The sequence below is a fragment of the Garra rufa genome, chromosome 10 (genome assembly GCF_049309525.1).
Source record: "Garra rufa chromosome 10, GarRuf1.0, whole genome shotgun sequence".
NCBI lineage: Eukaryota > Metazoa > Chordata > Actinopteri > Cypriniformes > Cyprinidae > Garra > Garra rufa.
Window position 1 is genome coordinate 7,068,311 of NC_133370.1, and position 25,566 is coordinate 7,093,876.

At 32.4% G+C, this 25,566-nt stretch overlaps 2 protein-coding genes across 2 annotated transcripts; both read right to left on the minus strand.

Annotated features, from left to right (window-relative positions):
* Window positions 1-2,291: 2,291 nt before the first annotated feature.
* Window positions 2,292-14,199, minus strand: LOC141343858 (SH2 domain-containing adapter protein D-like). Its single transcript, XM_073848527.1, has 6 exons — window positions 14,088-14,199; window positions 11,187-11,251; window positions 10,657-10,993; window positions 8,312-8,465; window positions 7,904-8,101; window positions 2,292-2,563 (listed from the first exon to the last, which is right to left on the minus strand). Exons 3-6 carry the CDS (start codon window positions 10,987-10,989, stop codon window positions 2,292-2,294), a joined length of 957 nt encoding a protein of 318 aa, XP_073704628.1. The 5' UTR covers window positions 10,990-10,993; window positions 11,187-11,251; window positions 14,088-14,199.
* Window positions 14,200-15,624: 1,425 nt separating this feature from the next.
* Window positions 15,625-22,834, minus strand: LOC141344748 (splicing factor YJU2-like). The gene is made up of 8 exons (XM_073849643.1): window positions 22,696-22,834; window positions 22,269-22,369; window positions 21,088-21,232; window positions 20,838-20,972; window positions 20,446-20,627; window positions 18,391-18,535; window positions 17,970-18,093; window positions 15,625-16,202 (listed from the first exon to the last, which is right to left on the minus strand). Exons 1-8 carry the CDS (start codon window positions 22,717-22,719, stop codon window positions 16,078-16,080), a joined length of 981 nt encoding a protein of 326 aa, XP_073705744.1. The 5' UTR covers window positions 22,720-22,834; the 3' UTR covers window positions 15,625-16,077.
* Between the last annotated feature and the right edge of the window lie 2,732 nt (window positions 22,835-25,566).

Sequence of the window (25,566 nt, forward strand, 5' to 3'; positions counted from 1 at the left end):
ACTACATTTTTACTATAGTAAAACTGCAGTTAATTTTCTTAAAGGATTTGTATATTTAGGTATACTTTAATTCCTTTTTCTTCCTTCAAACCGCACTGATGTGATATTTTCTACTTTTCAATAAAAAAAAATGTCAGAAAAAAGATTTGTGAACATGCACTGATAAAAATGATTTTGTGGTGAAGTAAATAAAACAGAAAAACAAATGTAATTTCTACATTAAATAATTAAGTTCAGGCAAGAATTTAAAAAATATATAAATTCAATATTAGCAATTTAAGCTCAATTTAAGCTTGTAGAATTTAAAATTTGAACTCATATGTGACCCTGGACCACAAAACCAGTCATAAGGTTAAATTTGACAAAACTGAGATTTATCAATAAATAAGCTTTCTATTGATGTATGGTTTGTTAGGATAGGACAATATTTGGCTGAGATACATCTATTTGAAATCAGAAATCTGAGGATGCAAAAAAATAAAAAAGACTGAGAAAATCACCTTTAAAGTTGTCCAAATTAGGTTCTTAACAATGCATATTACAAATCAAAAATTACATTTTGATATGTTTACAGAAGGAATTTTACAAAAAATCTTCATGGAACATGATCTTTACTTAATTTCTTAATGATTTTTGGCATAAAAGAAAAATCAAAAATTTTGACCCATACTATGTATTTTTGGCCATTGCTACAAATATACCCCAGCGACTTAAGACTGGTTTTGTGGTCCAGGGTCACATATTTTATTTAACATTGTTTGTTATTTTTACAAAGATTGTTTCAGTAAATATCAAAGTCATGATCCCATTGTTCCCATCATGCATTTGGGCATGAATAATTAATAAGGTTACATTTTTTGCTGTTTTCGAGATGCATTTACACTGTTTTATGGTTGCTTTTGTTGTTTAGATTAAGTAACTTATTGTTTTGTAACATCTAGAGTTCATTTTCTACTTAAAATGACCCATTCATATTTAAAAACTATTCACTGATTGTGCATGAATACTTCATGTGCGAAGTATTGAGGTCTCGGTGTTCATTTGGTTAGTAACTACATTATTACTATTAAAAACAATAAGGAGCTGTCTACTTGCTTACATACATGTTTGTAAGTGAACCACATGCTTTAATGCCATTGTCTTTTAAATAATTCAAGCCCTTTTTTTTTTAAGTATCTCTTTAGGAATATCACTATTTTCAAGGGTTTTCCAGACCTTACTTTTCAAAAAGTCAAATTTAAGTACTTCAAGCACCTCGTACGAACCCTGTACATAAACAAGTTCATAAATAAGTTTTTCACAAAAACTAACTTTCTGTGGCTGTTTGGGTGTAGTGAAACGCCCACACATGTAGAAAACAGAAAACATCTGGTTCACGTTTGCATTATCTTCTGTCACTGGCCATAATTCTTCATAATTCTCTCTTTGAAATCAGGATTAGGCAAAAATAATGTATTCAGGATCATCCATTCATGTAAAATCTTATTATTATTGAAAAATAATTGTAATCTGGCTCAGAGGAAGATGGGAATCATGTCTTTGTGACAGTGTTTCTGCTGATTAAGGGATAAAACGAGACTTCTTTACTTTACAAATGTGACCCTGGACCACAAAACCAGTCTTACAGTAAGTCGCTGGGGTATATTTGTAGCAATAGCCAAAAATACATTGCATGGGTGAAAATTTAGATTTTTCTTTTATGCCAAAAATCATTAGGAAATTAAGTAAAGATCATGTTCCATGATGATTCTTTGTAAAATTCCTACTGTAAATATATCAAAATGTAATTTTTGATTAGTAATATGCATTGTTAAGAACCTAATTTGGACAACTTTAAAGGTGATTTTCTCAGTATTTAGATTTTTTTGCACCCTCAGATTCCTGATTTTCAAATAGATGCATCTCGACCAAATATTGTCCTATCATAACAAACCATACATCAATAGAAAGCTTATTTATTGAGTATTCATATGATGTACACATCTCAGTTTTGTAAAATTTAACCTTATGACTGGTTTTGTGGTCCAGGGTCACAAATGATTGTTAAAGCAAAAATGCTAGTGTGCTGAGCTATAGAGCGAAACGGACACTATTTTTGGAATCGGCAGTAAGAAACGAGTATTGGATTTCACTCAGGAAATATGATGCAGAGTGCTGTAATGAAATTTTAGCAGAATGCTCTTCTGTTAAATTCAACTACCGATGCACACCGGATAACTTTCCTGAGGTAAGTGTTTCACCACGCCACAGCAGATATGCACTCATTTGACAGTCATATCATTGTTATTTGCCTAGTCATATTCTTTTTGCTTAAATCTGGCAGTTTTCTGTATTAAATCGATTGAGCAGCACAGACCAGGCTGTTCGTGTGTTAATACATACACTTGTTTCTCCAAGGGCAGTGTGGGATCCACTCTCTCTCCCAGGATGCCGTGTGTGTTGCTAGGCTTGTGCAGACTGGTGGCTCTGCTGGACGAAGGGCTGATTCTGGACGCTCCTGCCTTCCTCGGCACCTCGTCGCGGGGCAGCGTACATTGATCCCAGTCTCTGGCTTCAAAAGTTACTACAACATCAAAAAAAGAGAAAAGAGTTACACTTTAGATGGGGAGCAATTCTCACTATTAACTACAACTCCTAATTTGCTTCTTATTAAAAATGAGTAAGGTAGTTAAATTTAGTTATGGGGTTGGATTAAGGGATCTAAAATATGATCCTGCAGAATAAGGCATTAATGTGTACTTCAATAAACAGCCAGTATGCTAGTAATATGTATGCCAATAAGCAACTACAGTGAGAACTGTGGGAACTAAAGCAAAAAGAGTTAAAAAAAATATTTTTTTAATATTTTATTTGTATGTATTATATATATTTGTATTAAAGTTCACATTTTTAATTGTTTTAATTTTTGATGTTTTTCCATAAAATACACTGCTACTGCAATAACACTATCAAATTAAAAAACTGAGCATTTCCTACTATTACTACAAATAAATATTTATTATTCAATTATTATTTAAAATTTACCTATACAACTATTTAACTAAAATTAAAGGGTAACACTTTGTAATAAGGTTCATTAGTTAACATTAGTTAACTACTTAAGTTAACATGAACTGAGAATGAAGAATACTTCTACAGCATTTATTAATCTTAATGTTAATTTCAACATTTACTAATGCATTAAAATCCAAAGTTGTGCTTTTTGACATTAACAATGAACGACTTTATTTGTTATATATACACACTTTATATATACTAATATATAAGATTTTATATATATTTCTGTAATAAAATTATTCATTGTTTGTTAGTTAATGTTAGTTAACACATGGAACCTTATTGTAAAGCGTTACCAATTAGAGAAATAAATTGCTGTAAAGGTTACTACAAAACAATTTTCAACTTTGGAAATGAGTGAGTTACAAAAAAGATGCATTAAAATTAATTTTATTTATTTTTATGTATATACTTGATTGGTATTTAAAGTATTATACATATTTGAATTTTCATAAATAAAGTGATATATTTGTATAAATATTTAAACATGTTTTGATTGCTTTAAAAGTATAAATGTATTAAACTATGTAGTATATCTTAAAAATATATATTTCGGAACATTGTGAAATTAAGACAATCGAAAACACCTCCAACCCACAATTTTGTGCAAAAAAAAGAAAAGAAAAATAAAGGTAATTAATTAAAAAAATGAAAACTTTCCAAGAATCTCCATATAGTGGACTTCTATGGTGCCCATGAGTTTGAAGCTGCATTTAAACTGCATTTTGGAGGTTCAAGGAGCTCTAAACAATCCCAGCCAAGGTAGAAGGGTCTTATGTAGCGAAACGATCGGTCATGCGCACTCTGTGTAATCCGGGGCAATACAGTTAGGGTATGTTGAAAAACTCCTCTCTCATTTTCTCCTCCAACTTCAAAATCGTCCTACATCGCCATTTTACCTTTTTTTGTAAAGTGAACTTGACCTTCTTTGCATGTTTACCTTGTAAACACCAAGTCAGTACTTCTGCAGCGATGTAGGGTGATTTTAAAGTTGAAGGAGAAAATGAGATGAGAGTTTTTCGACATACCCTAACTGTATTGACCCGGATTACACAGACTACACGTAGCATAGCAGAGCTAAAAAAAGATAAGCATTTGAGGTTAAAAAGTATGTAAACTTTATTTTAGGGCTGTCAAATGATTAAAATTTTTAATCAGATTAATCAGACTTTTCAGTGGATTAATCATGATTAATCACTATTTGCAACTACACCTGAATCCTAACCATTTATTTTCTGAAATGCATACCAAAAAATAAATAACAGAACACAGATACATAATTTTCATACTTTCATATTATGTCAGGGCCGGCATCGGGCCTGTTTTAGGCTACTCCTTATTTTTTATATTTTAGACATCCATCAATTATGTTGAAGAAGAAAAAAATGCCGCGCTGGTGGAAACAACACGAGACTTTCGGTTTTACTTTCGAGACCGGCTCGGATGGCGCAGCTGGTAGAGATCCGCGTTCATTTGCACGCAGTATGGCTGAAACTTGCCACAAAATGCCGGCAAAAATAAATAATGAATGTGTCGGGAAAGAGTAAGGACATATCTGAATTATTTATTAATAAAGTGTATTCAATGTGAGTCAATGTCGCAAAGATCCTGACAGCAATCTCCTTTTTGGAAGCGCCTTGAGAGAGAAATTTATCTTTACGGATTACATAATAAACAAGTTTTTTTTCCGATTTGTTTTATTTCGTTAAGTAATAATTTAAAGCTCTCTATAGATATGTTTATCATGTCTGTGAGGCATGCATTTCGCTTTATTTTTGTTAAGCACGCCTGTTCAAGAACGAGACGACAGAAAGCGCATCATTTTTGTTCCGTCAATTGCTTTGATATCACTGTGTCAGTCACCGCTCTTTCGAGAATGAACCCAGCATAACTATGCAGATGTAATTCCCAAAACATAAGAAAAACGAAAGTTTCATACAAATTCTGAATGGATTATGGTATGGAAAGTGCAAAGCGCGCTCCCTTTATTATCACTAAAAGCGTCACAAATCTTAGTTCATAGAGATCTCACAAAGTTCCATTATAATCAATAAAGCTTTCTAAACTACACAATGAATCTTTTATTTACATCGCGTCTACACTTAGTCATGAGATGAACGATGCTGGATTGTTTGCCAGATCTTCAATTGCTTTGCTTTTGTTTGAGGGTATATAGCACCGTCTACCGCAGTAGAACCGGGCTTAAGCTTGGCTATAACCACTCCAGTTGCAGAGGGGCTGTCGCCCAAGCTTGTACTTGTTAACTGTACCATCATCATTCTTTTTATATTTGAATCCGTCCATAGGCTCACCTTGCTCCATCTCGCCTCTAGCTCCCAAACCGCTTTCCTCACAAATAATTCGTCACACTGCGCATGCGTGAAATGCATTAAAAAAATTGACGTAATTAACAACCACAAAATAATTAACGCCGTTAACGCGTTATTTTTGACAGCCCTACTTTATTTTATTTTTTTTAAGAAAATGACAGATCATTTCAATCAGACCCTTCTTCCTTGGCATTATACTGCATTTAGTAAGTTCAAACTGACGGGCACCATTGAAGTCCACTATATGGAGATAATTCCTGAACTGTTTTCCTCAAAAAACAAATTCTTTACAACTGAAGAAAAAAAGGCACGAACATCTTGGATGACAACAGGGTGAGTACATTATATTATGTTTTGGAAGTGAACCAATTCTTTGAAGGGTCTGTTCAAACCACTATCCATCAGTATAGGCAATGAAAGTGTTTTATGCTTTTGCAAACAACAATAGTTGCTCTCTCCCAGCATCACCGTTCCTGCTGTGACTGAGAAGCTCTTGCCTTGTTTGTGAGGAATCTGCATCTGACAGAGCGTGAACAATCCATGAGCAACCGGCAATCTGATCAGAAGTGGTGAAATGACCATGTGATGAAGAGTGTGTGTGTGTGTGTGTGTGTGTGAGATGCAGAGAAGTCGTCAAAAAGTGGCTCTGATCATTCTGCATGACTGCTCTACTCCTCTCCTCTGTCTCAGTGTATCAAGACCCCCCCAAATGCCTCTCCTTACAAGAAAATCATAGACATCTTCCTTTTCTCAAGTGCAGGATAAAAGACAGACTGCAGCTGCAGATCATTTTATTGAATGCAGACAAATCCAATGTTCACAGCTGCAACTGATAACTGCTTTGCTTATGAATTTTTGCCAACGTCTAGTGATTTAAGAAAATTTACCAGCTGTAAAACATTATTATAAATTTAAAATAACATTATACTTTTATTCTGCCACAAGAGTATTTGCATTATTATTTGAAAAACAGACCTACTTGGACCTGAATGATTATATTAACTTTAATTATAATAAAATTATTATAATTAATATTAACATTTTTAAAATAATAGTTCATATAATAACACTAAATAACGTAATAGTTAGAAATATTATTATTGCAATAACACCAAGTAAACAATGCAATATAACAGTATTTATTATTATTAATAATAAGAAGAAGAAGAAGAAGAAATTTGATGTTATTTAATTTATTATTATTATAAATTTAAAAACTATTAATAAAGACAGTTAACAAGCACTGCATAGTAGTAAAAATAATATTTTTTAATGTTATAATTTTTATATAATTATGATGATGATTATTATTAATAAAACTTTATAAATAATCAAAAACATTACTAATTCTACTTTTAGGTTAACAAGCGAAGCATAATAGTAATAATAATAATAATGCAAACAATATATTTTAATGTTATTAAGAAACTGTCAATAAAGAATCAATAAAGATGATATTGCTATAATACTACAGAGTAAGCAATACATAATAATAACAACAACAACAACAACAACAACAACAACAACAACAACAACAACAACAATAATAATGCAAACAATATATTTTGTTAAGAAACTGTCATTAAACAACCAATAAAGATGATATTATTCCTAAAACACTACAGAGTAAGCAACACATAATAATAATAGCAATAACAAAAACAATAATTTAAAACTATAAATAATAAAGAATAAGAAATACATTAATATTGCTACAATACTATCAAGTTAACAAGAAATGCATAACAGTAAAATGTAAAATTACTATTATATTAAAAAATAAAGAATCAATAAAGATATTATTGCTATAATACTAGCGAGTAAGCAAGTAATGCATAATAATAATAATGTTTAAAATTTAATTATGTTTAATGTTATTTAATTTATTATTAAAAACAATCAAAGAAATACATTACTACTGTATATAATACCAATAACAAGCACAGGATAATAATACAAATAATATTTTTTAATGTTATTCAATGTAATATAAATATTTTCATTATCATTTTATTATTATTATTATTATTATTATTATTATTATTATTATTATATTTACAAACTGTCAATAAATAATCAATAAAGATATTACTGCTATAATACTAAGGAGTAGGCAAGTAATGCATAATAATAATAATAATAATAAATGTTTAATGTCAGTGTATTTTTTATTTTAACAATTTATTTTAAAACACAATAAAGAAATGTCACTATATAATCAATATATAATACTAATAACAATAACATTTTACAGAAAAACAGCAATTTTGGTTGCTAATATTTACGACCATCTTAATTTCAAGTGCTAAACCTCAGAGCTTTTTTTTTTTTTTTTTGGCAGAAAGCCAAAGGAAGCTGCTCCAAAACAACAGCTGACTGTCAAATTACAGTTTCATATACTCACATTTATCCATTGCTGACTGTTAATTTTGGACCCTGCTTGTAATGTAGTACACTACATTTTCAAAAGAGCATGAAAACATCTATCCAAATGTCTACTCAACAACACATCTTACCAGCGAAGGCTTTGGAGATATTCTCCTTCTTCCACTCCCAGGGTTGGTCGTACTCATCCGCCGGCCTCTCGTCGTCCTGGGGCAGACGGCTCTCTCTCTCGTCCTCCATAGGGGCCGCCCGGGGCCGAACTCTCTCCTCGTATGGGCTGTCGTAGAGCTGCGGGCTGTTTCTGCCCCGGTCTGTGCTGTGCTGGAGCTCTGACACACGACAAACACATTCAGTTGAACCAGGCAACATGATATTACATTATGTATGAGTATTATTAAAGTGAATGAGGATTGGAGTTGTCAAGCTTCGAAAAATGTAAGCAAAAGTACCACATACCACAGGCCAGACCGCAAAGTAAACAGACTGTAATAACAATGGCTAAATTGGTATTCAAGAGATCCAGTGGGGAATTGCTATACCGCTTATGAATCGCTGGGCCTCAAACGGCTCCATGTAACTGCTGGAGGCTTCTACGGCGTTCTGCTCCCAGCTGGGTCTGGGTCGCGGGTCCGGTCTGGCGTCAAACGGGTCCGAGTAGTCTGTCTCCCCGACCGCAGGAGCTGAGGGAACCACCTGAAGCAAAAGTACAAGGAACGAGTGAGGAACATGACCATCATATGAAGTCATTTTACACTTCTGCTACCTCATGAAAATGCATATAAGCAATTTTATTCCAGCATTTTCATTCACTAAAACTCAAATCATAAAAAAAAAAACACTGAAATAAAACTTAATATACAACTATTACTTACAATAGACATAAAAAGCATGCCAAAACAAGTAAAATGAATTGAAAACACAAAAAAAAAATTTTACACACATAACATTTTATATTATATATATCAAATGTGTATTTTTTATTGATAGCTTTTTAGATTTATAGTAGCAATGAATTGAATAATTAAATTACATCAAATAAATCTTATTAATATTATGCCGTTTTTAATATTTTAAATAATTAACTGAATAAAATCAAATTAAGAAATATTCTTATTCTTATTTGTATACACTACTATTGCATTGTATACTTAAAAATAACATTTCTTTATTGAACTATTACTAATAAGTCATAAATACATGCCAAAATTACTACTAAAATGAAACTTAAGTAAAACTGAAAATACAAAAATAAAAAACTACTATACACACACACTTAAAAAAATGATAGTAAAATTAATAATTATTATAACATTTGAATAAACTATTTTTTCATTATTCTGTTACTTTAGTAGTAAAGCAATACTAATCCTTCTTTGATCCTTTGAGCTTTTTATATTTATAATAATAATAACAATAAATTGAATGTCAAATAAAGTATTGTTATTATTATAATGCATTTTGTTTACCAAGTGTGGTAGAAGCAACAGTATTGTATTTATTAATTATTTCTTTTTTATATTTATAATAATAAAAAATAGAAAAACATCAAATAAATTGCCACATTATTAATAATATTGTGCTTTTTTTTTACCAAGTAATGTTGTAGCAGCATTACTAAAACATATCTTTATTGAATATGCTGAATATGAAATGTTTGTAATAATAAATTGAATAACATCAAATTAAGAAATATTATTATTATTATTATTATTGCTATTATTGCATTGTTTACTTGGTGTTATTGCAATAATAATAACATTCTTATTGATTTATATAGTTTATAATAATACTATGACTAATATTATTAAATAAACTATACCATATTTTAATTATTTTAAAATAACTTTAATAATCTGTATTAGTTATTAGTATTAGTAATTTAGAATGTTAATATTAATAAATTAATTACTATTTGATGATGATTAATGAGCACAGTGTTATGTGTGTGGGAATAATAAATGTTTTATATAAATAGTATCAGAACTGATCAGCTAAAAACACAAAAATCACTAAAGCTACTTAACATAATATTAAAAATAATGCCAATTTAAAATTATAAACCTCTTAACAACCACAAGCCAAAAACTTGCAGTTTTTAATTTTTTATACAAACATAAAACATTCAAAAGCAGACACTAGAAATTAAATAATACTAAAAAAAAAAAAAAAAAACTAAAATTGCCAGCCACTAATTCCATTATGCTAACATTGATTGCACAGAAAAGGCCATGACTTTTTGTTTCACAAGGAAAAGGAGATAAATGAAACAAAATTTGGAGTGACAAGTCAACACTGTCATTTTTGGAAACACAATCCCTTTAAAAACCAAAACGAGTGAAAGAGAGGGTTGGTGTGAGAGCCTATAAAACCTGCAGGCATTGTGATTAAATGTATTTGGGTTAATGAAATTGATTCCCAACACTCACACCCTTCACCTCTAACAAAAGACAATCATCAACTGCTGAGCTCAGGAAACACGAGCGAATTGTGTCTCGTTGGTTTATGACATCAGCAAAACTCATCCATGACACGTGCACCAAACAAATCTACTCGAAATCAATCACACAACAATGTAATCCTAGAAAAACAAACACCGCGACTCTCGAAACGCAATTGTGACCCATTTATGATGAAAGAAATTGTCTGGAAGGCCTTTAAACAACCATATAATCAATAAGCCGGATAACTAAATTCACAGAAATACACATTAAAAGAGGAAAATGCTTAAAATTATAATTATTCATCAAGATGAACACTAAAGCACACTACTAAACTACGTTTTTACACTTTCTGGCATAAGTTCAGGAAACCTTTCAAAGCACATAATTCGTACTGAAAACAGTCCCATTTAAGCCCTCCATATGTTAAGAAAACAAAAACTCACAGGGGCCTGCGGTTCCTCAAAGGTCACAATGTTCAGCGGTACTTTGCTGCGCCCAAATTCCTGAGATTCCACTTTTATCAGTCTGTGTTTGGGAGACACAATCTTCACCTCCACACCGTTGGATAGCACCGTGCCAAACGCGGGGAACGTTTCCAACGAACCGGAGCCGTTCAACACTCGGTTCTCAGAGGGTTCGTAGGGGTCCTCAAAGTCCAGCTCTTTCTGAGCCCTGTAGGCCCGTAGGATCTCGCTTTCGGTGTAGTCTGGTTTCGGGGGCTGCGGCGGTCCTTTCCTGCTGCCAAAACTTAGGTGATCTCTAAACCACTTTGCCATGGGTCTACGACCAAAACGAGATCGAAAAAAAAAAAAAAAAAAACGTTAAAAGAGTGGTTATGCTTCTAAAACGGACTTTATCCTAGTTTCATTCCGTGGAGCGCCATCCATAAATTCTGAAACACCTTAACCAATACGTTACTTATTACTCACAGCGTGTCAATAAATGGCAAATATGATATTGTGCAATAGCTCACCTCAGTTTCCCCAATGCATCGACGCTTTAGAACATCCAACACCTGTTTGCTTGGAACAAAGTGATCTGGAAAGCAAAAATCACGGTTGTGATGTATTACAAAAGCAAGAAATGTAAAAGTAAGGCACACGTGGATTACTTTAAGCCCTCACTAGAAAAGACAGATTGCATTGATAACAAAACACACAAATGAACAGTCATAATTTACTGTTACAAAACCTGTATGACTTTAATTCTCACGTGGGACACAAAAGTAGTTAGTTCGCAGAATGTCTAGGCAGCTCTTTTTCATACAATGAAATAGGGATGCACTGAAACGAAAATTCTTGGCCAAAGTTGAAGAAAATCATACACTGGGCCAAACACGGTTTGTGTTTTTCAAACAATTTCTTTCACCATTGCATAAATTAAATAGCCAATATTTGCTTTTTACAGTTATGTCTCGCTTTTCATAGAAGAAAAAAAATCAATTATAAAACATTTACATTTACTAAACATTAAACATGTTTCACATTCCAGTAGACATTATAGCCCACCAACAAAGCGCAATTTAACTTGACTAAGATTTATGTTAGTAAAATAATATTCTTTGGCCATTTTTAAGACCCTCTTTCTTGAATCCGGCATGTGTTTTAATTGCACAAATAAATGCAGCCTTGCTGAGCAAAGGAGAATGTTATAATAAATGTATTAATGTGATGATTGTTATTATTTTTGTCCTACTTTATTTTATTTTACAGAACAACAGTAAGATGACAATACTAACAATTACAAATGTTGACTTTTATTTTGGCAGAAACCCACAAGACCTCAGTACTACTTTTTGCTGACAGCTGCAGATTTATGAATGATTCTCATCAAGCAGATTTCCTTCGCACTTTGGACTTTGACAGCTCTGCACAAGCTCCTTAGCCAGGGTTCAGTATAAATACAATTTGCGCGTGTATTAGACAACATAACGTTCTGTAGTTTATTTACTAATGGTTTAAGGCCCTTTCGCAATTTCAGTTAACATACAGTAACCAGCAACAACCACCCCTTTCTCTTCTCAAGGAAGACATGCGATGTGATACTGTCAGTCCTTGCAATGATTTTTGCGTCTTTCTCTGACAGTTTTAAATGCTTCCACACCTCCTGAATGTTTGCCGCATTAGTGCCCGTCTCTATTTGATCATGTCAGGACATTGTTCGCAATCATTTATTTAGACTTTTCGCTTATTCGGCCGAACACAGAAAGAGCTTTTTTTGTTGCTATTTTCAGCCGAATAATTTCGGTTGCCAAACGTTCTGTGCATCCCTACAATGAAAGTGAATGGTAACCATGTCTGACAAGTGAGACTTTAGGCAATAATGTTTCAAATTGAAGTATTTTTCCTCACAGAAATCACTCATGTGATTCAGAAAACACATTTAGGGCTCTAAATGATCCCAGCAAAGGAAAAGGGTCTTATCTAGCGAAACAATAGTTTATTTTCTAAAAACATTTACAACTTATATACTTTTTAACCTCAAATGCTCGTCTTGTCTAGCTTCGGCAATACGAGCGCTTGAGATGAAAAAGTATATATGTTGTAAATGTTTTTACAAACTCGGGGGCACCATAGAAGTCCATTATATCAAGAGAAATCCTGAAATGTTTTACTCCAAAAACATAATTTCTTTATAACTGAAGAAAGAAAGACAAACATCTTGGATGACAAGGGAGTGAGTACATTATCTGAAAATTTTGTTTTGAAAGTGAACTACTCCTTTAAGTTTGCTCAACTTTTTGCCTTTTACAAAGCAAATTGATTTCAAAATATAACAAATGTTATAAATTACACTTCAAATATTGTTAAAACGTAATCATTTATTGATTTACCTCTGAATTTGTTAAATAAAATAGGTTATATAACCTTTCTAATACTGTTTCAGTTGTGACACATTTCTGACTATTTTCTTTAGGGAAAAAAAAAAACGTTTTCAACTCTGCCTTTGAACCAATTCTGTAAAATGGACCATATAAGCAACTTTTCTGATGCTCTTTGTCCTTTTTAAACCAAACAAACATCCTCAGTCACGTTTACATTCACTCGATGAATGAAAACGATCCAATGAAGGTAGTGACTAAGCTTAATCCCTCACATTATGCCTAACAAATGCTTGTTTGTTAAATGGAAGATATAAAACAATAGAATTTGGAAGAAAATCAATGTCAACGAAGCGTTACATAATTTTAATTTATGGCGAGCGGTTCCTTTAAACAAAACACATATCGTCATATTTAACGTTATATGAACTGATAAGCCAAACACTAATGCTATTGTACAGTACTTGGGTGATAAACGGAAAAAAAGCGATGATTTCACTTAAATGAAAACAAATAAATCGAACATTATTCAAAAAAGAAAGTTTCACACATACAAAACAAACTCGCACTGCTCAATCTTGGCAAAGAATCCTGTCAAAACAAGAACATGCACCAACCGTACACACCCACTTTCTATTTGTTCCCTCTTAAATTCAAGACATAATAGAGATTTCGATAGACTGAAATAAACAAAAACTGTCAGTTTAGATTAAAACTCATGTTAGCAACCTGGCTAACATCTTTAAACTCCAACATGCCCTATTATAGTCACTTTATTTGCCGACAAATGTGATTATATACATGAACACCGAGGTAAATTGAACACAGAAGTCGAACCCCGAACTAATTTAAAGCACAAAAGTAAAAACCAACAAATTTAGGTTGCATTTTGTTAGCCGGCTTGCTTGCTGGCTGGCGTGCTAACTATGCAGTGCGCGTTCCCGATGGATACTCACAAACGAGCGTGCAAACTGCTCATCTAATACATCAGTTATAACTAATTTAAACAACCTATAAACCCACAACCCTCTAAAACATTTGCAAAACACTCACCTCTCAATGATGGGCGGATGGAAGTGAGTGCATAAAGCAGCTGTGAGGGGAATCTCAAAAAGTGACGAGCGTGTGCACGTCCAGATGGATGGATGAGTTGCATCGGATTGCATTGGTTGTTGCAGCTCAGCTCAGCTGGTGAACAACACACAAGCTCTACTTTTTGTTGAAGCCCACAGGAGACTTGCATTGTCTTTGTTCTTGCTGAGGCATTTCATTTCACGTGCTGGATCGTGCTTTTGCTTGCATCCTGCAAAATGTTGCATGACTGCAAAGCAGAGCTGTTAAAGTGCAGGGTGTTTAAATAAAACAAAGTGATTAAGTGCAATGAAATGCATGTATGCAAGCTTCTGGTTAACCAAACACGCTAATTGAAGCAATACAATTCAATACATGCCCCATCTGTCACACCAGCCCTCATTAACACCTTCTCCATCAGCATATAGAGGTCAAATTGTAAGGTTAGAAGGTCACCAGCACTTTGGTGGATCAATATGGGAGATGGTGAGTAAAGGCTAGGCACACATTGAATCGCATTAACATCACATTAGCAAGTGTTACCTTCAACACACACAAAAAAAAAGGCCACTAATGCATTAGCGGAACGTAAAATTGAGTAACTTTTGGCAATTTTACACTGCAAAGGTGGCAAATAATCACATTTAGGTGCATCTACATAAGGTTGGGTCTGCCACAAAATAAAAATAAAAAAGGTAATTGTCACAATTTAGACTTTTCCATGCAATTCTGAATTTTATAATCAGGCTCCTATAGTTTAACATTGCTCACATTGCACTGAATTGTGATCAGAAACCAAGTAGCCTTAAAGAACAAAATAAAAATAATGTACTCACCCCCTTGTCAGTCAAGATGTTCATGTCTTTCTTTCTTTAGTCATAAGGAAATTATGTTTTTGAGGAAAACATTTCAGGATTTTTCTCCATATAGTAGATTTCTATGGTGCCCAGAGAACTTTCAAAATGCAGCTTCAAAGGACACGATCCCAGGCGAAGAAAGAAGGGCCTTATCTAGCAAAACAATCGGTTATTTTCTAAAAAAAAATAATAATAATAATACAATTTATATACTTTTTAACCTCAAATGCTCATGTGTACTGCAGTTTATGGCTCATTTTCTAATCCAACTTCAAATATGTTTTTTAGAAAATAACTGTTTTGCTAGATAAGACCCTTCTTCCTCAGCTGGGAACATTTAGAGCCCTTTGAAGCTGCATTTAAAGTGGATTTTGGAAGTTCAAACTCGGGGCACCATAGAAATCCATTATTATAGACAGAAATCCTAATGTCTTCCTCAAAAAACAATTTCTTTACAACTGAAGAAAAAATACATGAACATCTTGGATGACAAGGGGGTGAGTACATTATCCGTAAATTTTTGTTCTGAAAGTGAACTACTCCTTTAATTCAGATGTTTAAAGTCACTTTTTGTGACACTCACAATATAGAAAATATAATATAATTGAAATGTAGTTCAAAATATTTGCTAAAACTAACAAGACTGAAGAACTAGTCTGTGCTTGGAAACAAAACACAACGGAACATTTTATTTGTTTGATGTTTGGAAAGATGAAATGGGATGTTGTGGGATTAAAGAGGAGTCGAAATTCGATTCAGATTTACTTATCTCCACTGAAACCCTCAAATGCATTTCCACGTATTGATTGAACAAACAAGGAGAAACAAACACTACATTATGGAGTGCATAATACATTAGAAGGACATTATGGAGTACATTAGAGACAGCGGGATGATGATCTAATAGACCGAATGAAACCCAGGCAATGGAAACAGCTTCTCATAAACAATGCTCCTCCAGCTAAAAAGATAATCACTGAAAAATAAAAACTCTTGAATTGCAGTCCATGTTAAGGAAACTTAAAGTGGTTTGGGAAAAGAGAGGTGGTCATTTTTGCTGGTCTGAAAATAAACATTTAATTTCAGTGGCCAAATGGCAGAGCATTTTCTCCATCCTAGTCAGAGTTGCTGTCGTCGCTGTCTGTGTACGCCCCCAAGAGGCTGAGAGAAGAACCGTTCTGAGATGTGACCGGCCCTCCGTTGGATGCTGTGGAGGACTCGGGTTTGGGAGCACTTGCGCCTGGATGATCAGGAAAGATGGGGAAAACACAGGTTAACAGAGATGGCAAAACTCTAAACTATGTCTAGTACATAAATACAACATCTGTGGTGTGTTTCATCACAGGCATCAAATCCCTACATTTTTTGGCACAACTGCTTTATAAAAATGGTTTGCACATTTCACATCTGTACCATTCCTTGATGAACATCTATTTATTAATTATATAAATAAAACAATAAAATTAATAAAAGTTAATAGAATAATCATTCAGTTGCAATTTTGATTTATTCAATAATAATATTAATAAAATGTCTAATATTAATAAAATAAAAATTATATATATATATATATATAAAAAAAAAAAATTTTTCCTTTTATGCCAAAAATCATTAGGAAATTAAGTAAAGATCATGACCCATGAAGATTTTTTGTAAAATTCCTACTGCAAATATATTAAAATGTAATGAACTTAATTTGGACAACTTTAAAGGTGATTTTCTCAGTATTTTGATTTTTTAGCACCCTCAGATTCCAGATTTTCAAATAGATGTATCTCGGCCAAATATTGTCCTATCCTAACAAACCATATATCAATAGAAAGCCTTTATCGAGCTTTCATATGATGTATACATCTCAGTTTTGTAAAATTTAACCTTATGACTGGTTTTGTGGTCCAGGGTCTCTCTCACACACACACACACACACACACACGCACGCACGCACGCACGCACGCACGCCACCATTTTAAAATTTGGGGTCGGTAAGATTTTTTAAAAAGACATTTAGAAAACAATTTCAAGTAAATGCTGTTTTTTTTTTTTTTTTTACTTTTAATTAATTGAAAATGTTTTCAAAAATATGAAGTATTTCTTTTCAACATTGATAATCATAAAAAATTTTGAGCAGCAAACCAGCACATTGATTTCTGAAGAATCATATGACACTGAAGACTGGAGTAATGATGCTGAAAATTCAGCTCTGCAACACCGGAATAAATTTCACTTTACAATATATTCAAATAGAAAACATTATATGCACACTTCACAATATTATTGTTTTATTTTTTATCAAATAATGCAGTTGAGCAAAAGAGGCTTCTTTCAAAAATTAGTCTTTCTGACACTAAATGTGCTATTGTGATTGTTTAAATTATTAAATGAATGAATTCTATATTAATAATAATAAAATTAATATTTATAAAATAATAATAAGTTATAATATAATAAAAAAAATATAAAAATAAGAACCAGTAATAATACTACATGTAAAAAAAAATAACAACAGTATTTAGGAAAAAATAATATAATAACAAAAGTAAATAGTTACAACTGTAAAATTACAATACTAATATTTATGAGTGTCTTCATTTATTAAAATATTTAATTAAATTGCAGCGTTTGTGGTTTATCACACTAAGCCATATCGTGATTTCTGTATTATTTCAATTAATCATGCATTTCTACTGTAACCCTGATCATTCAAGTTTTTCACCCATTTAAAATCATTTTTTGTGCATTTAAATGAACCAGCAGTGTGACAAATGCATTTTAAAAGCTCAATATTTCACCATATAGTTTATGAAGCATAGTCTTTCTGATACCAAAACGTGCTATTGTGGTTGTTTAAGTGACTGAATTAATTTATTACTTCTTTTATAATTGTAATACACCCTCACACACTTGTTCTGCCCTGACTGTCCCAGAGTTTCTGATTCAGTAGTTTTAATATATTATGAAACTGTTTGTGTGTCGGCGGTCTGTCGTAGTGCAGCGGCGGCAGGTTTACCGGCAGAATCTGCTGGTTTCTTCCTCACCACCAGAGACCCCAGAACTCCCTTCCCACCCAGACCTCCGACACTCCTCTCCCAGCTCTCTACCTTCTGTTTCTTTACAGCCACAGACGATGAGGCCTGTGGAAATCAGGAGGAAACCAGCGCAAATATTAATGGGAGAAACAGATGGGGCGTTAAAACAGAAAGACAACAGAAAAACAAATGAAAGAACAAATAAGTTTTGTGCCACACATCATCTATATGCAACTCATAAAGAATTATGTACAGTCAATAACTGGCCAATCATAGTGGAGTATCCAAAGGCATGTAATAAAAAAAAATCCTTTTTTCTAATCATACTGTACAAAAGTGATCAAAATAAAATGTAGAAAATATGTCAATGTCAAGTCGTGGTGGAGGCTGCTGTCTTTGTACCTGTGATGCTGTGTTCCCGTCTGTGGTGAGGATGTCTGTGGGTTTATCAGTTATGTTCTTTCTGCTTTTGTCTTTTGAAATTTCGGTCTCTTCTTCAGAGTCCGAGTCCCTAAGTCGTTTTACCAGAGCTCTGTCCAACATCTCTCTAGGAGGAGCAAGAGAAAAGAGAAATCTAAACTGCTCCTTGCTTTGGAAAAACTATTTACACAGTGAATACACATGAATGCACAATGAGTAATTATTGTCACATGTAAATGCAGATTAGACTAGGGCTGGGCGATTTGGCCTAAAATCAAAATCTCGATTAATTGAACATTTTAACCCGATTACGATTAATGAACGATTATTTTATTCATTAATAAAATTATATTTAATTATATTTAAATAATATTTATTTTTTTTGCCCTCATAGTTCACTGACAAGTTTGGTACAGTAAATATGCTCACATATTACAAGTGAGAGATTTTTGAATGAAGGGTGCACACACACTATCTACTATCTATGATTATTAATTGAACATCAGTGTTGAACAACTGAAATTAAAGCACACATTGCTTTAAACGAAAAGTCACATTTTTCTTAAATTAGTGAAAATAAATAACTTGCACTTTTGGAAACAAAATAAATTATTTATAAAATAATAATAAATATTAAAAATAGAAAATAAGCAGTATCTTTTCTAAATAAAATTACTCTTGTATATCCTGTAAATACTTTTTACTGTATAAATACTGCTTAAGCTCTCCATCGACATGTCGGCGGAATAACATAGCCTAATGGAGCTGGGTTACGTGACTCCACACGCAGTAGGGAAAGTAATTGAAATAATTGACCTGGAAAAATTTGATCGATTATAGGTTCTGAATGTCGATTTCGATTACTTTTCGATTAATTGCCCAGCCCTAGATTAGACACAATTATGACTTTCAAACAACATCAACATTTTTGGTTGAAAATGCACAGGAATATCTATTTTGTACATAAACCATATTTTAGATGTTGCAGTCTAGGGTTGTATGATTTCTAGAAAAAAATCTAATTGCATTTTTTTTATATACACTGCTGTTCAAAGGTTTGGGATCAGTAAGATTTTTAATGCTTTTTTAACAAGTTTCTTATGCTCATTAAGGCAGTTTTTTATTTGATCAAAAATACAGAAAAAAAGAAAAATATATTAATATTGTGAAATATTACGATGTAACAATGTTTTTCTATATTAATATACATTCAAATTTAATTCATTTCTGTAATTAAAGTTGAGTTTTCGGGAATCATTAGTGTGATACTTTTTTTCAGGATTCTTTGATCAAGAAAAGGTTAAAAAAAAAAAGAACGGCATTTATTTATTTTCTAACAATATTAACAAAACTTACTGTTCAAAAGTTTGGGGTCAGTACATTTATTTTTGAAAGAAATTAATAATTTTATTCACCAAGGATGTGTTAAATTAATAAAAGGTGACAGCATAGATTTACATTGTTAGAAAAGATTTATATTTAGAATAAGTGTTGTTCTTTTTAACTTGTTATTCAAAGAATAAAAAAAGAATCACATGTTCCAAAAAATGTTTGGCACAATTGGCAGCACAACTGTTTCCAACACTAATAATAAATCAGCTTATTAGAATGATTTCTGAAGGATCATGTGACACTTAAGACTGGAGTAACAGCTGATGCTGAAAGTAATTCAGCTTTGCATCACAGGAATAAATGATATTTTAAAGTATATTAAAATAAAAAACTTTTTTTATATTGTAATAAGATTTTGCAATAGTACTGTATTTTTGATCAAATAAATGCAGCCTTGATGAGCATAAGAGACTTCTAAAAAAACATTTCTAACCATGTAAATTACTACTACTAATAATTATTATTATTGTTATTTTTAATAATAATAATAATAATAATTATTAGTTAAATTACAAATCACTTTTTTTGTTTTTTGCTTTTTGTGCACTTACATGAACCTGTAGTGTGACAAATGCATGTTTAAAAGCTCAATAATCCAACATACAGTCTATGAAGCATAAAGTCCAAAAGTTTCTCATTTCATACTTGGTCTCTCGTTCATCTTCCTCCAGCTCTCTCTCTCTCTGTCTCCGCTCCATCTCTCTATACTGATCCAGCATGCCCTCAAAGTCCACCTGCGCCTGCCTCTGGTTCAGCTCCTTCAGCTCCTGCAGGTTCTCCAGCACTTCCATCTCCAACTTTGAGTCCCGTGTGCGGTTCTCCAGGACCTGTGACAACATTTAGACAGGTTATGTTTTAAGTTTGTATGGGCTTTTGCTTGTCACCTTACAAGTAAGCTGTAAAGGCTTTTATGTATTAATTGTGAAAAACATTTATAAAAAAAAAATTAGCACAGAACAAAACGTTGCCAATTAAACTATTAATCCCTAACAAAACCTCCAATATCATAAAATACACACATAGTCTTTCTGTCAGACCTTCATGGGGTTATTGAGTTCCTCTTCCTCTCGCTCCTGCTGAATCTTTTTTTCCTCCTCTTCGATCAGTTTCTCGGCTTGAAAATTGCGTGTTGCACCATGTTCCATGGCATAATCAGTGTTCTCTGGATCTGTCTGTGAAACACAGCAATCAGATGAAGTGTAACCAAACAAGCACACAAGGACAACAATAAAAACATCTTAAGTGTTCATCTGCTGGTTTTAAAGAGTATTATGTTTAATTTAGTACCTTGAATGTGATCTCAGCCAAGCATCTGGTGCATTTAATGTAGAATCTGAAAATGGGAAGCCCCAGGTACAGTTCATTCTGAACGGTCTCCTTCCGGGCATTGAACTTCTTCCCTTTGTAAATGTATTCTCCACACGTTTTACACCTGCGTAACGACAAGCGGTATTATCGAAAAAGTTTATATAATCTATAATGAATCAAACTACAGATGTTTTCCTTACTTTCTAAAGAAATTAAGAGATTTATCACTGTTAAAAAGGTTTCACATTGTACATAGCTTGTTGTTTGATTTTTTTATTTCTTTATTTTGATCATTTGTTGATAGGTTCGTTCTTACAGGGATATATGTGACCCTGGACCACAAAACCAGTCTTAAGTAACACAGGTTTATTTTAAGCAAGAGCCAAAAATCCATTGTATGGGTCAAAATTATCGATTTTTCTTTTATGCCAAAAATCATTAGGATATTAAGTAAAGATCATGTGCCATGAAGATATTTTGTAAATTTCCTAATGTAAATATATCAAAACTTAATTTTTAATTAGTGATATGCATTGCTAAGAACTTCATTTGGACAACTTTAAAGGTGATTTTATCAATATTTAGATTTTTTGCATCCTCAGATTCCATATATTTAAATGGTTGCATCTCAGTTGTATTTCAGATGGTGTACAAATCAGTTAAAAAAAAAATGACCTTTTTGACTGGTTTTGTGGTCCAGGATCACATATATGGGTCAAATATAAGACATCCTAATTTGGTGTCCACATCAAATGAAATTGACTAAATGGATTTTATATACACAGAAAGCACATTAAATGCAAGAAAAGTGTCTACTTTACTGTTTTAAATATTTTTTTCTTAAATAAACGTCAAAATGTGTAAAATAATGCTCCATCATCATTCAGTGTAACATATGTTTAAGTACAAAACACTATACGTATTCTGACCTATACTTACTTACATATTTATAATAAAGAATAAGTGACTGAAATTAATGTTTTTATATTCTAAATGATTTAAAAAAAGTATTTTCTGTAAATATAAATCATTACACATTCTATTATGTTATGCTTAGTTGAGAAGCCGTATAAAATAGCTAACGATTAATTTCTAAAAGCACATTTTTATTTGAAAACAGCAATAATACACAGTATATAATGTATAAAATGAATGCATACCTCATATTAAATGGTGCCATCAATCTAACGACATACTGACGATCTTTGGGCAGTTTGAGTTTAGGGATTTTAGACGGATCAAAATCCGGAGGATAGTATTTCTGAGGAAAAACAAGCAGACATGCAATAAGGTGACAGTTTAACCATATTAGTGAAGTTTGTAAACAAACTTATTTCAAGGTTCATCTTAGTAGATGAGTTCAAGATTATTTAAACATTTATGTACAATAAGTGCATCGAAAACATGACTTAATGCGGAAAATGAATCGACCTGATACGTATTTAATAAAAGTAGCGTATACACTGCATTGCTAACGTTAACGTTACTTCATTAGCACGCTGATATCTAAGCTAAGATGTTTCTACTCAAATCCACCTTAAAACGGTTACACAGTAATAATATAAATTTAAATAAGAAGGTACTTACATTCAAAACCTTTCTTTCCGACATGGTTCTCTTTAATGGAGTAAAACGTAAACTAAAAACGACAAGTTACTACTCTACTGTTTGTTTGTATAGTAAACGCGTTGGACGCTTCTTCTTCGTCGACGTTTCGACGTGTGTGTATATCTGCTACTCAAACGCCGCAGTGCTGCCACCACCGGCAGAGCGTCGCTATTACAGGCGACTAGAGACTAGGACAAGTGCAGGCAACACACAGAATTACAGTCTGAATGATATATTTAGAATAATACAGAGTAATATGAATATAAGTAGCATGCAGAGAATTGTTATAAACGAGAATGTGTACAGTAAAGTGGTTTATATATTAAAAATAGAAGTATAAATCTCAAATATGAAAAAGATTTAGGCCACTAGAGGGAGAAGCTGGATAGAAAATTAATTCTTAAACAGGAGAGTTTTTCATGTTGCTTCATATTAAAATACAATCTGTGATTAATATAGGAAAGCAAATCGAAAGTCTTTTGGAGGTGATCAATTGTATTTAAATAGACTAAATGGTTGATTTCAACCTTAAGAAAATGTAAATAAAACTGTTGTAAACACAAATCCTGAGGTTAAAACTATACTGCATGTCTAACCAGTTGCGCATGAACTCAGAATTATAAACCAGTCAATAAATACATAATACAGTAGACACTTGTAATGAAATAGTAGTACATCCATATTTTCTCGCTTTGTAACTCATTTGGTGTGCGCAAATGTTTGGTTATGATGTGCGTAATCCGGCGGCGCAGCTCAAGGACGCGCGCAGGGTGTTTGGCAACAGTTCCCGCGCACAGAGAGACGCGCAAAACGATGCTGTGCGCCAAACAAGCTGGAGAAACTCGTAAATGGGCTAAAAATGCATTGTGATCTTCTGGAAGCAAGGGTAACGTTTGGATACAGAGTTCTTTTTATATGAATTAGGGAAAATATAGTTTAAGTTTAAATTCGGAGCGCGTAAAATGAGCGTTGCGCGGGATTTGAGAGTAATGCGTTTGTGGGGAATCCAGATTTCAGTGAAAAACTATTTACCTGCTGCAGTAGAGACAGTCTGAAAAAATCTTCCAGAGTCCTTTACGGAATATTTTTTTTTCTGGGATTGGGGTTATACCTACCCATCATGGATCAGATTGGGATTTTGGATTTACATCAGGGCAATAAATGGAAAACGCGTGGAAGCAGTGCTGCGATTAACGGAGTTTACATGTAAGAAAACACTTTATATACCTTTAAACAGTGTAAAAGTTGATAAAATGGTTTAGAGTTTTAAATCGTTCCGGTTTTCCTATTCATTGCCGGTGTAATTCAGCATATGCAATGATTTAATATTGGGAAATGCACACTGAACTATATATATAACTGAGGACAGATATAGAAAAACTTTCTTTAAAAAACGAAGATGTATTGTGGATATACACTACCAGTCAAAGGTTATTGAACAGTAAGATTTTTAATGTTTTTTTAAGTCTCATCTGCTCATCAAGCCTGCATTTATTTAATGTAACGTACAGCAAACAAATATTTTAATAGGCTATTTTTACTATTTAAAAGAGTTGTTTTCTATTTGAATATATTTCAAAATGTAATTTATTTCTGTGATTTCAAAGATGAATTTTTAGCATCTTTACTACAGTCACATGATCCTTCAGAAATTTAGCTGCTCAAAAACAATTTAATATTATTATGTTGAAAACAGTGGAGTAGATTTTTTTCTAGTAAGGTTTTTTGATAAATAGAAAGTTCAGAAGAACAGCATTTATCTGAAATAGAAATATTTTGTAACATTATAAATGTCCTTATCACTTTAGATCAATTGAAAGCATCCTTGCATGAATAAAAGCATCAATTTTTAGAATTTGTTTACAAAAGCCTTTAATTTCAAGTAAATTCTGACCTTTGGATATTTCTCTTCCTCAAAGAATCCTGAAAAAAATACTCAGCTGTTTTAAATATGGATAATAATAATACAAGTCATGTGACAATGAGGAATTGAGTAATAATGCTGAAAATTTAGCTTAGATCACAGGAATAAATTACATTTTAAAACATATTCAAATAGAAAGCAGTTATTTTAAATTGTAAAAATATTTCAAAATGTTACTATTTTTTGCTGTTTTTCAGATCAAGTAAATGCAGGCTTGGTGAGCCGAAGAAACTTCTTTAGAAAACATTAAAAATCTTACGGTTCAAAAACTTTTGACAGGGATTTGTATGTTTCTTTGGAAGTCAAAAGCTGTTCTAAAAGGTTCTCCAGATCAGTTTTTAGATTCTCATCTGTTAACAGAGAAAATCGTGTCAGTTCTCACCAGTACATATAAGTCCACATCAAAAATAATGGATTCCTTTTCAATTCAACTTGGAAAAAAAAAAATATCAGTGATTTGAGGTTTTAGAACAATTCAAAACAAAGATAAGCTGCATATTGAAAAATAGTGAACAAAAGATGCTAATCACTAATGTTAGTAAATGAGTCTTTAGTCAAATGTTCTTCCACTGGAGCTCAAGATGTTCTGATGGAAAACTTGATCATCAGAGTTTGTTCATGTCTGCTTATCTGCTTATCTAATTCATGCTGTTAAAATATAAGCATTTTCACTTGTGGTCCTAGTAACTGTTACCTTCTGAAGACTGAATTCAACCTGAAAAACTTAAAATTGATTGTTGACCTTACGGTGGCTTTTTCACCTTTTGCAACACAACCTTTAACATCATGCAAACTTTCCATTCCACAAAAGGTTCTTCCCAACTAACAAAATGTAACAACATTCCCATTAAGTTATGTTTTTGAATGTTTTTTTTTAAGTTATACAAACATTCTATATTATCAGTTTGCAAATGTGAAGGTTACTT

What these genes read in the sequence shown, in the direction of transcription:
- LOC141343858 (XM_073848527.1), bottom strand. Translation starts at nt 10,989, where the DNA reads ATGGCAAAGTGGTTTAGAGATCACCTAAGTTTTGGCAGCAGGAAAGGA. An exon ending in TTGAGGAACCGCAGGCCCCT is followed by an intron (nt 8,466 to 10,656) that starts GTGAGTTTTTGT and finishes CTTTTGCTTCAG; the next exon opens with GTGGTTCCCTCAGCTCCTGC. An exon ending in GGCCCAGCGATTCATAAGCG is followed by an intron (nt 8,102 to 8,311) that starts GTATAGCAATTC and finishes GTCGTGTGTCAG; the next exon opens with AGCTCCAGCACAGCACAGAC.
- LOC141344748 (XM_073849643.1), bottom strand. Translation starts at nt 22,719, where the DNA reads ATGTCGGAAAGAAAGGTTTTGAAT. An exon ending in ATGGCACCATTTAATATGAG is followed by an intron (nt 21,233 to 22,268) that starts GTATGCATTCAT and finishes GTCGTTACGCAG; the next exon opens with GTGTAAAACGTGTGGAGAAT. An exon ending in TGGCTGAGATCACATTCAAG is followed by an intron (nt 20,973 to 21,087) that starts GTACTAAATTAA and finishes TGTGTTTCACAG; the next exon opens with ACAGATCCAGAGAACACTGA.